This window comes from Calidris pugnax, unplaced genomic scaffold (genome assembly GCF_001431845.1).
Source record: "Calidris pugnax isolate Ruff unplaced genomic scaffold, ASM143184v1 scaffold58, whole genome shotgun sequence".
Taxonomy (NCBI): Eukaryota; Metazoa; Chordata; class Aves; order Charadriiformes; family Scolopacidae; genus Calidris; species Calidris pugnax.
In genome coordinates this window covers 4410136-4423175 of record NW_015090868.1, presented here as the reverse complement: position 1 = coordinate 4423175, position 13040 = coordinate 4410136, and the positions used below count along the sequence as shown (strand labels likewise).

Here is a 13040-nt window from a genome sequence, read left to right as displayed (position 1 = left end):
TAGCTTTCTAGAATCTACCTACCAGCTTCTCATCCCTACACTAAAAGCTAGAGTTTTCTTAACTAGTTCCATCTTCTTTCCTATATTCTGTTGAATCTAGGACAGAAGAAAATGCAGAGAGGAGCTCATCAGAGCAAAGAACCTTAAAGGGAGACTTTTTGTAAACACAGAAATAAATGGTTATATTCCTGTAAATTAAGCAATTTTAAATCCAAAAACTAACTGTAATAAGAACTGCTATCCCATATACCCTCTAATCATGCCCAAGGCAACACTTAAGGGGAAGAGTCATGGAACAGTAACACAAACTGAATCCTAACCTGCTCAGTGCAAAAATGTCATTCCCTACGACTGCACACGTAACTGTACCCCTTTTCCAAAGAAAACTGAACAGGATTTAGGGAGGGGTGAAGGGCAGGACGAGTTTCCAACAAAAACCAGATAATTCACATGTCAACAGCACACAAATCAAGGCCAACCGTATCCCTGTCAAGACTGAATTCTTGAGAAAACAACTCTGCTGACAACCTTTAAGAAGCTATCAAAAAGAATCTCTGTCCCAAAGGTAGGTTTTGAAAAATTGGGAATATATGAAAATGAGTTGAAAGAATGCTTTTAAACTGAAGGTTAACACATAAAGGTGGTGTTCTATTATAAGAACCATGCCCAAAATTTACATACATAGAATTTCAGGATTCTAGTTTCATATTTACTTCCATAACAGGTTTAGCAACTTCCTCCTCTCTTTTATTGGATAAACCATTAACATAACAGTGGCTATTAAACTGGCAAGCAACCAGCCATCAAAAAAAAAGAAAGAATCCCATGAAAAAGCAAACAAAACTTCACACTATCAACTGCCTATAGCCAGAAGGATGCAGAAAGTGAGAGAACACTCTGTACACCCAACTCTGATTCTTTCCTTCAAAGGCCTGGTACAATGACAGAGAGGAGAGGCAGACTCCTAATCTGAGGAGGTAGACCGATTTTTAGGAGAAAAATCCACAATTTTAGGATTTTACAAGTAAACCACAGATCAGCTGTGTGGTTTTTAACTGACAAATCATTTTACAACATTACATTGTCAACTCTTTTCAGAAACAGAAGCCTTGCAGTATTTTTTAAAAGTGCACTATAAAAGACTTTTTAATGCCTATTCCACAATTCCAGCTTTAATAATTCATTCAGCATGCTGACATGCTATCGACAGCCAGCCATTCCACGTACCGGAATCATCCATGACAGCAATTGCTTGTTCTGCTTTATGCTGCAAAGCAAGAAGAGCTGCCTGTCTTCCTTGAAGAGCCTTTAATTGCTCCTGCTGTTGTAGCATCCTTTTCAACAAATCATGTTGCTTCTTCAAGTTCTCCAACTCCTCTTTAGCTTCCTGTTGAGGATCTCTGGCCTGCAAAATATGGAAGAGCATTACCATAATCATGACAGTTTATTTGTTGAGCACTAGTGATCAAAAGTGTCAAAACAAGCAGGACTTTAATAGACTCAAACAGCCTAGTTAGTCTAAAAAGGTGAAAATGAAACACCTTCACCTTCCCGGTAGTCCTTTTCAGTCTAAAAATTTTAGATATCCAGTAGGGAGAAGCCTGTTCCACCAAGACACTCTTACCACTCCTGGGGGTTAAGTCTCCTTATCCAGGTAGCCACCCTAACATACTCCAAGGACTAACCCAAGCATCCCTCCAGCATTTGAAATGACAAATTCACAGAAGAGCACATGAAGCTATAAGACTGGCAAAGCTAAGCAAGATAAGGCATAGTATCATGGAGCTACACATAACACAAGATCTAGATTGATTTACTGACCTAAAATTTCTAAGTTCTCAGCAGAGTGTATCTAGATTGATTTACTGACCTAAAATTTCTCAGCAGAGTGGTTTGGGCAGTTATTCTTCTCTAACCTATAGCGTGTTTAGTTTTGTAACCTATAGTGGTGCCATAAGTACTATAACAGACCAGATTTAGGTAAACCAATTTCAAAACAAAACCATGCACAGAACCCCCTCTATACTATATTTTCAAACACATGGAATTAGATCTGAAGGAACAAAAGCATGTTTGGCAGCTAAAATGTATATAAAAACTAAGTTATTTTCCTCATTAAAAGCTGAAGATTTGTCTCAAAACTTTTATTCGAGGACTGTTAGCAAATTAAGTACTTTAATGGGACATCCAGTTAAGATTTAAGCCTGTTTGAAGTTGGATTATCGCACTGTGCAGATGAAACCATGGAAAAATTTGCCTCCTTTTTGTTAAGAGTTGACAAGTATTTAAAAAGAATAAAACTAAGTTATTTTCCTCATTAAAAGCTGGAGATTTGTCTCAAAAACTTTTATTCAAGGACTGTTAGCAAATTAAGTATTTTAATGGGATCCTAAGCATGTCTGCAGTTGGATTATTGCACTATGCAGATGAAACCATGGAAAAATCTGCCTCCTTTTTGTTAGAGTTGACAAGTATTTAAAAAGAACATTACTAACTTAAAAGTATCATCTTCTCTCTACATAGTGCTGAATTCCTAAAGTACAAAATTCTCAGTTCAAAAATTCTGCACTAAATGTCAGAATAGAAGAACACATCTTATTAACCAGTTCTGGGTACCAGGGAATGCTCAGCTTTCCAGCAGGGAAAGGAGAGCACATCCAGAATTCTAAATGTCTCAAAATGTCACTAAAACACATACTGCAGCTGGCACTGATTATTCCTGTTAATTTTTCATCTTTTATACATGTAGTGGAGCAGAACAGAATACACAATGAAATCAACACAGGAAGGAATGAGGGGCAGAAAGGGGGAAAAGGGGATGCATCTCAGTCTCGCTCACCTATTAACTAAACCAAGCTTTAGGTAAAGTACCAGATTTGCTTGAGTTCATTAAAACCAAACAACAAAGTTTTCAAGCTTAGTTCTACATTTAGACTAATAAGCTTGTCAAAACATTTAAGTTTTTTATTTTACAGAAAAGAAATGATAATTTAAAAAATAATCAAACCTAAGACTTTTTTCTTGTTCTTTTTTTCAGAGTAAGAGAAAAAGCCACAGAAAAAGCTGGTAACAAATAACAAAAGAAGCTTTAGACTCCAAGCCCCTTAGTCTTCCCTTTTCCAATAAAATATTTATATAAACATCTATATAAAAAAACCCACTTGTGGAACAAGTTAAGGTTACTATTCTCTAATTTACTTGCTCCATATGGTATTAGCTTAAATTTGCATTGGCAGACTATTACCATAAACATGACAAGTGTCTGAAAGTCACATTTACAATGTTTTCCCAGAAAGAGAACAGTAAAACCAGAAGGATCATCTACATAAAATCAGAACACCTGCTGCACAGTTACATGTCATACTTTCTCTGTCAATGTTGACACTTCAGAAGAGAAAGTTCTCAAACATTTCTATTTCAAGGAAAACAACCCCAAACTCTAGGCAAAGAAGGTTCATTAAATGAAAAGACAGTGGGATACAGACAAAGAGACCAAATGGGAACATTCAGTGTAAGTAACAAATATATTTGAAGCAGTTAACAGGAGAAAAAAAAAATTAAAACAAAATCAGCATGTATAAACCCTATTTGAGGCTAAAATAATATTTTGAAGTGTACCTTTGAAGTCAATCCATGTTCTTGGCTATTAATCCTACAAGGCCAGATTTCCCTGTCATTCAGAGCAGCTCTGTCACTTTTCCCTTTCGGGCTTGCTGTAACATCAATGTCTGTAACCTGTTCTTGTGAAGCTGAATTCCCTAGTTTGTCCTCAATGCGGGGCCGAATGCTCAAACTAAAAGATACCTCCTTTATTAAATAGTTTAGTAGGTTAGATTTTGAACATGTGCTCCAACTTAGCATGCATTTTTAAGTTACAAACCTACCCACTTGTATCTTGTCAAATAATGAAAATGAGTATCAAATAAAATATACTAAAGAGCAAAGACATTTTTAGTCATTCTTAGAATTTTCATAACAATAAGGCTCTAGACAGCAATTAACCTTCTAAGACTAGACATATTCATTCTGCATATAATATATTCAAGCTGCATGTTAACAGAAATTAGATGCAAAATGAAGAACCAAACATTAAAATTAAACATCATTTTGCAAAAAAAAAAAAAAAAAAAGAAAAATGCAAGTTTACATGCATACTACTTAAAAACTATACCTGTCTTTTTCTGCATTTTTCAATATATTTCTTTTTTAAGTTAAAAGTACATCTTCCATGTCTATCACTTTACTTCCTTACAGGGATAGAAAATTTCTTACAAAGCTAAAAATAATTACAAATACTTCTTAATGTTTTAACTGCTGTTTTACATCTAAACGTGTAGATTCTCCTCATCTGTAGAACATTCATAGTAGTAACTGCCGAAATGAGAACCAGCTCTTTAGTACCTTTCCTCAAATATAGGTATTGGAAGATGTAAAATATAAGTTGTTATTAAAATGCTTTTGTATCTACTACAAGAATTGTTCACCATGTTCATTTAAAAGCTTTTATAAATAAAAAGGAAAACTGACTGTTTCAGAACTAAATTCAGAATACATTTTCTAAAAGGTACTTATCTCTCCAAAAATGAAGAGAAACTTCTGTGTTAGGTCAATACCATCATATCACTAGAAAAATGCTTGGGCAATGGCCCACTAATGACCCATTTCTAACCCTCTCCTCACCCAACACCACCAAGTTTACCCTGCTAAGAGAAAGAAACTTATAGATGAAAAATTGTATATAAAACTATTGCTTCCTATATTAATGCAGTGCATGCTCTACTAAAGTAAACATTTAACCTTTCATCCTACTTTGGAGAAAGACTGAAGATTGTTAAGAAAACTAATCAAGCTATATTGTTGTGACAGAATCATTTTTTTCCCCATATAAAAAAAAAAAAAAGTAAATCCACACATGCATAAACATCTCCTGAACAGAGTGTCTGGAGACTCACTAGTTTTTAATTGAACTGCAGATTATGACACTATCACAACAATCAGGACAAGAACAAAACTAAACAAAGTCTTCATTTCTAGCACCTTAATTACTAAAAGGCAGCTTACCGTGGTATCTGAAGCCTCAGACTGCACATCAATGTTTAGCGATGTGCTCTCACCTACAGAACCAGATCCCACAGCTGAATCTACAGTCCGAACATCATCATCCTCCTCATTTTCTCTAGCCTGAAATATTTCATTGGCATAAATCAAAAGCTATATAAAGGGGGCAGTAAAAATGAACTACGGAAGGTACTACATATCAAACCAAACCAACACCCCCAGTAGCACCATCAAAACATCAACGGTCAACTCCTAAAAAAAACTTACAATGCAGAAAAAAAATATATTATGTTCTTAAACTTACAAGCATCTTTTGCAAAAATTTCAGATAGGATTTCTCCTGCTCTTTAAGGTGATCTATAAGGTGTGATAAACGCTCAACATTGGCCGATCTTTCATTTTTCTCTACAAGATCATCCCGCATGGAGCTGGCCTTAGCAATATAGTCGCGAATCTGAACTAGTCTGCTCACAATCTGTAAAGACACTGCAGTTACTGAATGCATTCAGCTACAGCTTTAACGTATTTCACGCACGAGACACAGTGACAGCAACAGCAAAGTAGTAATTACAGGGTGACATACTAGTACTTTCAATCCTATAAAGCACACTTCTGCAAGTGGTTAAAAGTCAACAGCTTTTATAAGCATAGATTTATGCATGCGTGAATTTGCAAGGCTGAAGCACGGGGCTTCTTGTTGACATAGGCTAAACACAATTGAGCTCGTTAATATATGAAAATATTAAACTGTGAGAGTATCTTCTGGAACCATATAAAAGAGAACCAACCTTTAGGTTGAAAATTAATACTGCTTCTGTTACCAACAGAACCAACCTTTAGGTTGAAAATTAATACTTCTGTTACCAATAAGCAGCTTTCTAAAGAACAATACATGATTAAGTTTGGTTTCACATTTTCATCCAGTTGCCTTTTAGAACAGTGGGAAGATAACCATTTCCAATAAAGATTTAATAGTTATACTTCTTAGAAATTTAGAAAGATGCAGTGAAAAGTCACAAGGTAGATGAAAGCTTTCTAAGAGTCAATATTCTGTAGACTTTAGAGGCCACGTAAATACCTGGCTACTATCCATAGCTGGTTCTCTCCTTCCATCTTCTTGAGCAGAGACTTGACAATTTTGTAAGAAATCCTTGCTTAGAGCAGCTCCAAACAACTCTTTACATTGCACTGTTACCCCACTTTCCTTTTTTTGGGAACCTGAGGCAGGATCTTTGCTTTTGTTAGTGTTTATCTGCAGTGACAGGAAGTTGAATGGCTTTTTGTTTTCATTAAGTTGACGTTTGTTGTTAGCAGCTGTTGCCCTGCCTTGAGAATCACTTCCAATGCTTCTCTATAAACAAAAACAAAAAAATAAAGAACAATTGTGGGGGCCCTGCCTTGAGAATCACTTCCAATGCTTCTCTATAAACAAAAACAACAACAAAAAAAGAACAATTGTGGTTTTTTTTTTTCCCTCCAATATATTCTCAACACTGATCAGTTTCACTGCTTGGATTACCAGTTCTGCAGCATTATTAGAATGACTTCAAAGTTACCTTATTAGTCACTGACTAGCCAAAAGCTAAAGACAGTGCTGATTATTTTCACCATGTAGTTGTCAGAAAGTAAGCCCACCCTCCTGCTGTCCCAGAACAGCTGAGAAGCAAAAGCTTTCTGCATTTCTCAGAGCTTAGTTCCTCATCCTTGCTGTGGCCTCCACCTTTACTATAGCGAAAGGCATCCTACTTCTCCAGGTACATTTGAGAGAATAACAATAATAAAAGGGCAACATATTCACTGGCAGAATATGACACCTCCTAACTTCAGCTTTTCCTTAGAACCTTATGAATAGCAACTTGTTGCCCTAACGTACATTTGGGGAGGAAGTTAAGCCCAGTCTTTATATTCTAAGCCAAAGCAATGAATCGCATTTGAAAGAATCTTCACAACCCAAACAAGTCAACAACAAACTTTGGCAAAGATTAACAAGCTTCTATTCTGAAGCTGTTAGCACAAATATACGCTTTGTTACCAAAGAATTAATCCCTCATACTTTTGATTGTTTTGGACAAGGGAGGGGTGAGTGTGCCATATTCCCAAAGAAGCAGTTACAGCTCAAGAATTCATGCCACATATTTCTCTACACTCTACTGAGCAGTAGTTTTTAATGCTACTCTTTTGCTTAATCCACAAGGATAACAACGTTCAGAATCATGAACTGGCACTTCAAAAACAGACTTTCAAAATAAGGTCACAGATATTTTTTAGTGGCAGACAAGTACGACGAGTGAGAAATACTGATCTGAGGACACGGGGAATTTGTTAACGATTGAGAGGGAGAAAGTGAAGAGAGCTAGCATACTGTAAGCACAGGAAAGCCCTGGTCCTGAACTTTCCATAATCTTCAAGTTTAAAACCACAATTATGATTTGGCTCCCTATAAACTTTTTTTTTTTACCTTAATTGTTTATGAAAGCTTTCTTTATTCATCTGTCAAATTATTAAGAGATAGCTGAATAAATGTCGTCATCATATTTATAGAGGGAGTGAGTATTCACACAAACCTGATCCAGATCACTGAAGTTTATTCTTTGCTTAAGCCTTTCTAGTTCAGCCTGCTCTGGAACAGACATCTGGGTCATGTATCGAGCATGAGGAAAACTATGAGGAGTTCTGGTCTTCCGGCGCCCCATTCCAGGTGAGGATTCTGGAGATATATCATTAGTCAGCCTTGTTTCCGCTTCCCCACCAAGCTTCTTCTTGTTTTTTTCTGAAGATCTGTTTGCTTTTTTCTGTTGACTTCCCCAGTCCTTAAGGGGAAGGAGAGGGAAGAAAAAACATCATATTTGTTATCCACATAGATAAAAAGTAAATGTTTTAACTCAGTGAAAGAGTTTACTTTCATTGTAGAAATAAAAATAAAAAGTGGTATCAAAATATGCTGCAGTTTTCTAGAGCAAACGTCACAGTACAAAAGATAATTTTCTCCACTGCCTAAATTAAAAATAGCTTGTAAGGAAAATTTAAACCCATTTCATCCAACTATGCATTACATTAATTTCAAATGAAGCTAAAATTGTATTTTTCTTCTTTGCTGAAGACTCTTCTGCAGTTTAGAACTTTTAAAATTAAAGTTTTCACTTTCATGACACCTACAACGCTTTTGTGTCTAGTTGCTTTATTTACACAAAACACCACCCACAGATACATCTACAGACTGAATTACACTCATCACTTGCTTACATCTACCTCAATAATTTTTATTGGTTTTACAGATACTTACCTGCAAAGCTGTACTGACAAGGCTTAGGGTTTTTTTTGCATTGTCACCTGCCACTAACAGAATCTACATGGTAATTTTAACGTACAGCATCAAATGGCAACTGAAAGATAAGATGAATTATACCGTGTTGTTCAGCCGGTCATCAAGGCTCTCGTTGCTCCAGCTCGGCAAGTCCTGATCATTCATGCCTTCTTCAAAGGGACCACCTCCTGTTGCCATGACAAGTAATCAATAAAAAGGCAAAGCTGTACTGACAAGGCTTAGGGTTTTGCATTGTCACCTGCCATTAACAGAATCTACATAGTAATTTTAACGTACAGCATCAAATGGCAACTGAAAGATAAGATGAATTATACCGTGTTGTTCAGCCGGTCATCAAGGCTCTCGTTGCTCCAGCTCGGCAAGTCCTGATCATTCATGCCTTCTTCAAAGGGACCACCTCCTGTTGCCATGACAAGTAATCAATAAAAAGAATCTAAAAGAAATAGTTGAAAGAAATGCGCTGTATTAAAACCAGTTCATGTAGAATATTTTAAAGATTCATAATCTGGTTTTGCATTGTCACCTGCCATTAACAGAATCTACATAGTAATTTTAACGTACAGCATCAAATGGCAACTGAAAGATAAGATGAATTATACCGTGTTGTTCAGCCGGTCATCAAGGCTCTCATTGCTCCAGCTCGGCAAGTCCTGATCATTCATGCCTTCTTCAAAGGGACCACCTCCTGTTGCCATGACAAGTAATCAATAAAAAGAATCTAAAAGAAATAGTTGAAAGAAATGCACTGAATTAAAACCAGTTTATGTAGAATATATTAAAGATTCATAATCTGACAACTACATATTTATTAGAAAAGGCAAACACAAGGCTGGTTTAGGAAACTAAACCCCTTGTTTACTAAACTGTGTTACTAAAAATGTAACAGTGAGAAGAACATAGATACTGGCATTAAAAATTAAACAAGAAGTAGCTGTGGGTTTGTTTGAGGTTTTTTTACCTCTTTTTCTTTTTAATCCTTGCTCCTAGAAGGTAAAGAAAAAAAACTCTTTTTGAGGCTCTCAGTTTTCCTCACTCTACACCACACTACCCAGGGCTTGGAAAGACTGTTTCGTGATTCATAAAGCCTGCACTTTCAGGTCCAGGGTGATGTCCATTTGATACACTAAGTGGCCTTGGAGACCTACTAAGTCAAACTTTCGTGTTTATTTCAATATTAAAATGCTGAGAACTGAGAACTACACACACAGAAAACAGACATCAGTAAAAGGATTTTCACTGTCTTTACTACAGGTTAAGTTATTTAAGCAATGAATGCCATGCCACTTACATTCCAGCTTCTAGCAAAACCAAACAAAATAATTTGGGTTTCCTGGAGCTTTGCTGCTCTCCAATAGTGACATTCTGTGCAGTATAAAGCAATCTGTATGTTAAAAGTCTTCATTTTCACGGCTAGTCTTGACATCAGTAACAGAAGCTGTTAAAGCTGAAACATCAGAAACAAACTACTCCTTTATAGCAGTAAAATTAGATTAGCTTGTTGAAAAAGGTGAAGAATACATAACTGCATACGCTCTCAGGCTGCAATAAAAACTGTGCAGCCAAAGTGCTGCTGGCACAGTTCCACTGCACAAGCTACAAAGTTTTTTTTATAACCACTATGGAAGTCTGTTAGAGATACAGAAGAAAGACAGTCTTGCAGAGAATTATTTTTTCCAGCTATTTTTAACTGTTATGTTAGGACGTGATCCTAGCTTTAAGTGAAAAAAATATATTTTAAAATACCATTTATTTCTCAAGATTTTACTGCAAGACATCTACTATAAAATTTCACACTGTGCAGGTAAAGAAATCACCTAAAACTCAAAACCAAGAAGTTACCTAAGAAGGTGGGTTTTTTCATAATCAGTTCCAGGAAAAAAAAAATTAATCCTGAACTAATTATAAAAGCTGTACTAGTATACCTATCTTGCTTGGGTATAGTATTCAATCAAAATCATGCACTACAGCCCCCTCAGTAGGTGCACAAAGCAGTGCTTTTATACAAACACAGCCTACTACTATACCATTAAGGAAATGGAAATCTACCAGTTATGCTCATTACAGCATAACCACATCTCTACTCGGCAGCGTACCAACCTACATCACACCAACACAGCTCGGAGGAATTCAGCTCGTGCAGCTCACAATCAGAATCACACCACAGGTACAACAAAGCCTTTGCTACTTTGGGAACCAGCAGATCTGTGCACGACCGTCCTCGCACATTCATTCATTCTCCCTTCTTCGTCCCAACAGAAGTGCCCACGAAGCCACACAATCAGAGGGCACCATCTATAAACTAGCTAGCCAACAAACAAAATGGAAATTAAAAAAAAACCAAACAACAGATGAGTTCTCAGCTGGATGAACTCCTTAATCTGTCTAAATTTGTGACTAGATAAGAACTGTTTACAGGCTCAAGGAAGGCAAATAAAAGTCATGTCATCGGGAGGAGCAAAACCCAGATAGATCAACTGTAAAACCACACCTTCTGTGCACATTTCACCCAGGTGAACTGTCAGATGTATTTAGAAAATAAGAACACAATGCTCTTTCGTGTTTTGTTTTCATGTAGAAGCACAAGCATCCCATTAAAAGCTCTCAAGGAAGCTGTCCTGCCAACTCAAGGTGAATTTGACAAGCATTCAAAACAAAGTTATCAGTTTAGCTAATTTTAGAAAACAGCTATGTTTTGTAAGAACTCACTTCAGTTACAGATAAACTGTGCAGCTTCGTAGATGTGCGAGCCCCAACATTTCAACTGGTACTCTACCCTGACCTCTACCACTAAGCATAATGAGTTCATCTTGACAAGATTAGAGGCCATCTGGGTTTACAGTCCAATTCTGTAAGCTGTTTCCTCATCATCATGTTATATAATTCTACAAAAACCATAGCAAAGGAAGTTTTTCCCCTACTTTCCACTGTAAAAACCAGAAGCGGCAGTATTCATCTTTACATAAATACAAATAGTTTTTGTGAAAGTTAAAAATGAAATAAAATGGTTAGCTTCAACTCTCTTTGCTGTAGGAGTCTCCGATTATCTCTGAAGTAAATTCACTGCCACAGATGGAATATTCTGAATAATATTCTCAAACCAGGACACCAATGCACCCTACTAAATACAGCTCAAAAATAACAATATCCCGACTACTTCCAGCAAGCTGATTTTCAAGTGTTCTAACAGAACTGTGCCCTTCCCAGAAAGCAAGTCTCCAAACATTCATATTATACTCTTTGATATTTCCAAATGAGTTACATTCAAGTGAGCTTAAGATCACAGAGTTATGCTAGTATTTTATCCCCTCAATTCAGTTAAAAACACAAAGAGGTTCAACCAGCTTTTTTCTGTATGAAACTCTCCCATACGAAGCTGTGTTTTTCACCTCCAAACACACACTTCATTAATTCATATTTTTTCTTCCTTTGCGTTTTACCTGCTAACTCCCGAAGAAATCCTCTTATAAAAGCTTTGGTATCCTCCTGTCAGGCTATTTCTGCATCCAGCAACCCATTACCAATCTCAGCTTCCTGCATATTATAGAATCTGTATATAAGCTCTATTTGACTATGCACACACTGACTTACAACACTTACTAGGGATCTGCGAAAAAAAACTTTCAAGTACATTTTCTACAGAAACAGTAACTTAAGATAACATATAACACTATAGTCAAAACATGTTAAGATTATAGTCAAAACATATTTTCTACATGTAACAGCAATACACAAATTGCTCAAAAGCATCACTACAAAACATGCTAACAAATCAAAGATACGTATTTTTAACAGCTTTTTTTCAGCAGCGGAGTTGGTTTTGACATTTTTTCCTCTATACCATTCACACAAACTGCAAGAGCTCTGAAGAGCACTAAACCCTGCCCACAGAAATTTGGGGAAATTAAAAATTAAACAGAAAACAAAAAGTTGTAAAAAGCCAGCATAGAGCCATAAAGATGGGTTCAAACATTTCTTTAAGTTAGCTTTTGAGGGCACGCACTCACTGACTATTAATTTAGCATTAACTCACTGAATGCCTATACCATTCACACAAACTGCAAGAGCTCTGACGAGCACTAAACCCTGCCCACAGAAATTTTGGGAAATTAAAAATTAAACGGAAAACAAGAAGTTGTAAAAAGCCACCACAGAGCCATAAAGATGGGTTCAAACATTTCTTTAAGTTAGCTTTTGAGGGCACGCACTCACTGACTATTAATTTAGCATTAACTCACTGAATGCCTATACTGAGCGTTGCCAACCATACAGTACCATCACACAGGAGCTGACAACATCCCCTCTGGTTGCACCGGCCAGCCCTCACACCACCAAGGCACCAGGAGACCTGCAAAGTCAAACACCCGGACCAAGGGAGGGATAGAATCATAAAACAGTCTAGGTTGGAAGGGACCTTTCAAACCATGGGAGTCCAATCATTGACCTAACGCTGCCCAAACCACCACTAAACCATGTCCCTCAGCACCACATCTACCCATCTTATAAATACCTCCAGAGGTGGTGATTCCACCACTTCCCTGGGCAGCCTGTTCCAGTGGTTGATAACCTTTTGTGTGAAGAAATTTTTCCCGATGTCCAATCTAAACCTCCTCAGCGCTACCAGCCTGCCGAGCCCTTCCCGGAGGCTCTCCCCGCCGCC

The 13040-nt window shown here is 36.9% G+C and overlaps 1 protein-coding gene across 1 annotated transcript in view; it reads right to left on the bottom strand.

The window, feature by feature from the left end:
* The window catches only part of PCM1 (pericentriolar material 1), a 36495-nt gene extending 27906 nt beyond the window's left edge, over positions 1-8589 (bottom strand). The window contains exons 1-6 of the mRNA XM_014945506.1: positions 8465-8589; positions 7623-7868; positions 6137-6409; positions 5363-5533; positions 5062-5181; positions 1228-1405 (exon numbers count right to left, since the gene is read on the bottom strand). Of these exons, the coding sequence (XP_014800992.1) occupies positions 1228-1405; positions 5062-5181; positions 5363-5533; positions 6137-6409; positions 7623-7868; positions 8465-8560 (1084 nt within the window). The 5' untranslated portion in view covers positions 8561-8589. The remainder of the gene's footprint in view (positions 1-1227; positions 1406-5061; positions 5182-5362; positions 5534-6136; positions 6410-7622; positions 7869-8464) is intronic.
* Positions 8590-13040: the final 4451 nt, after the last annotated feature.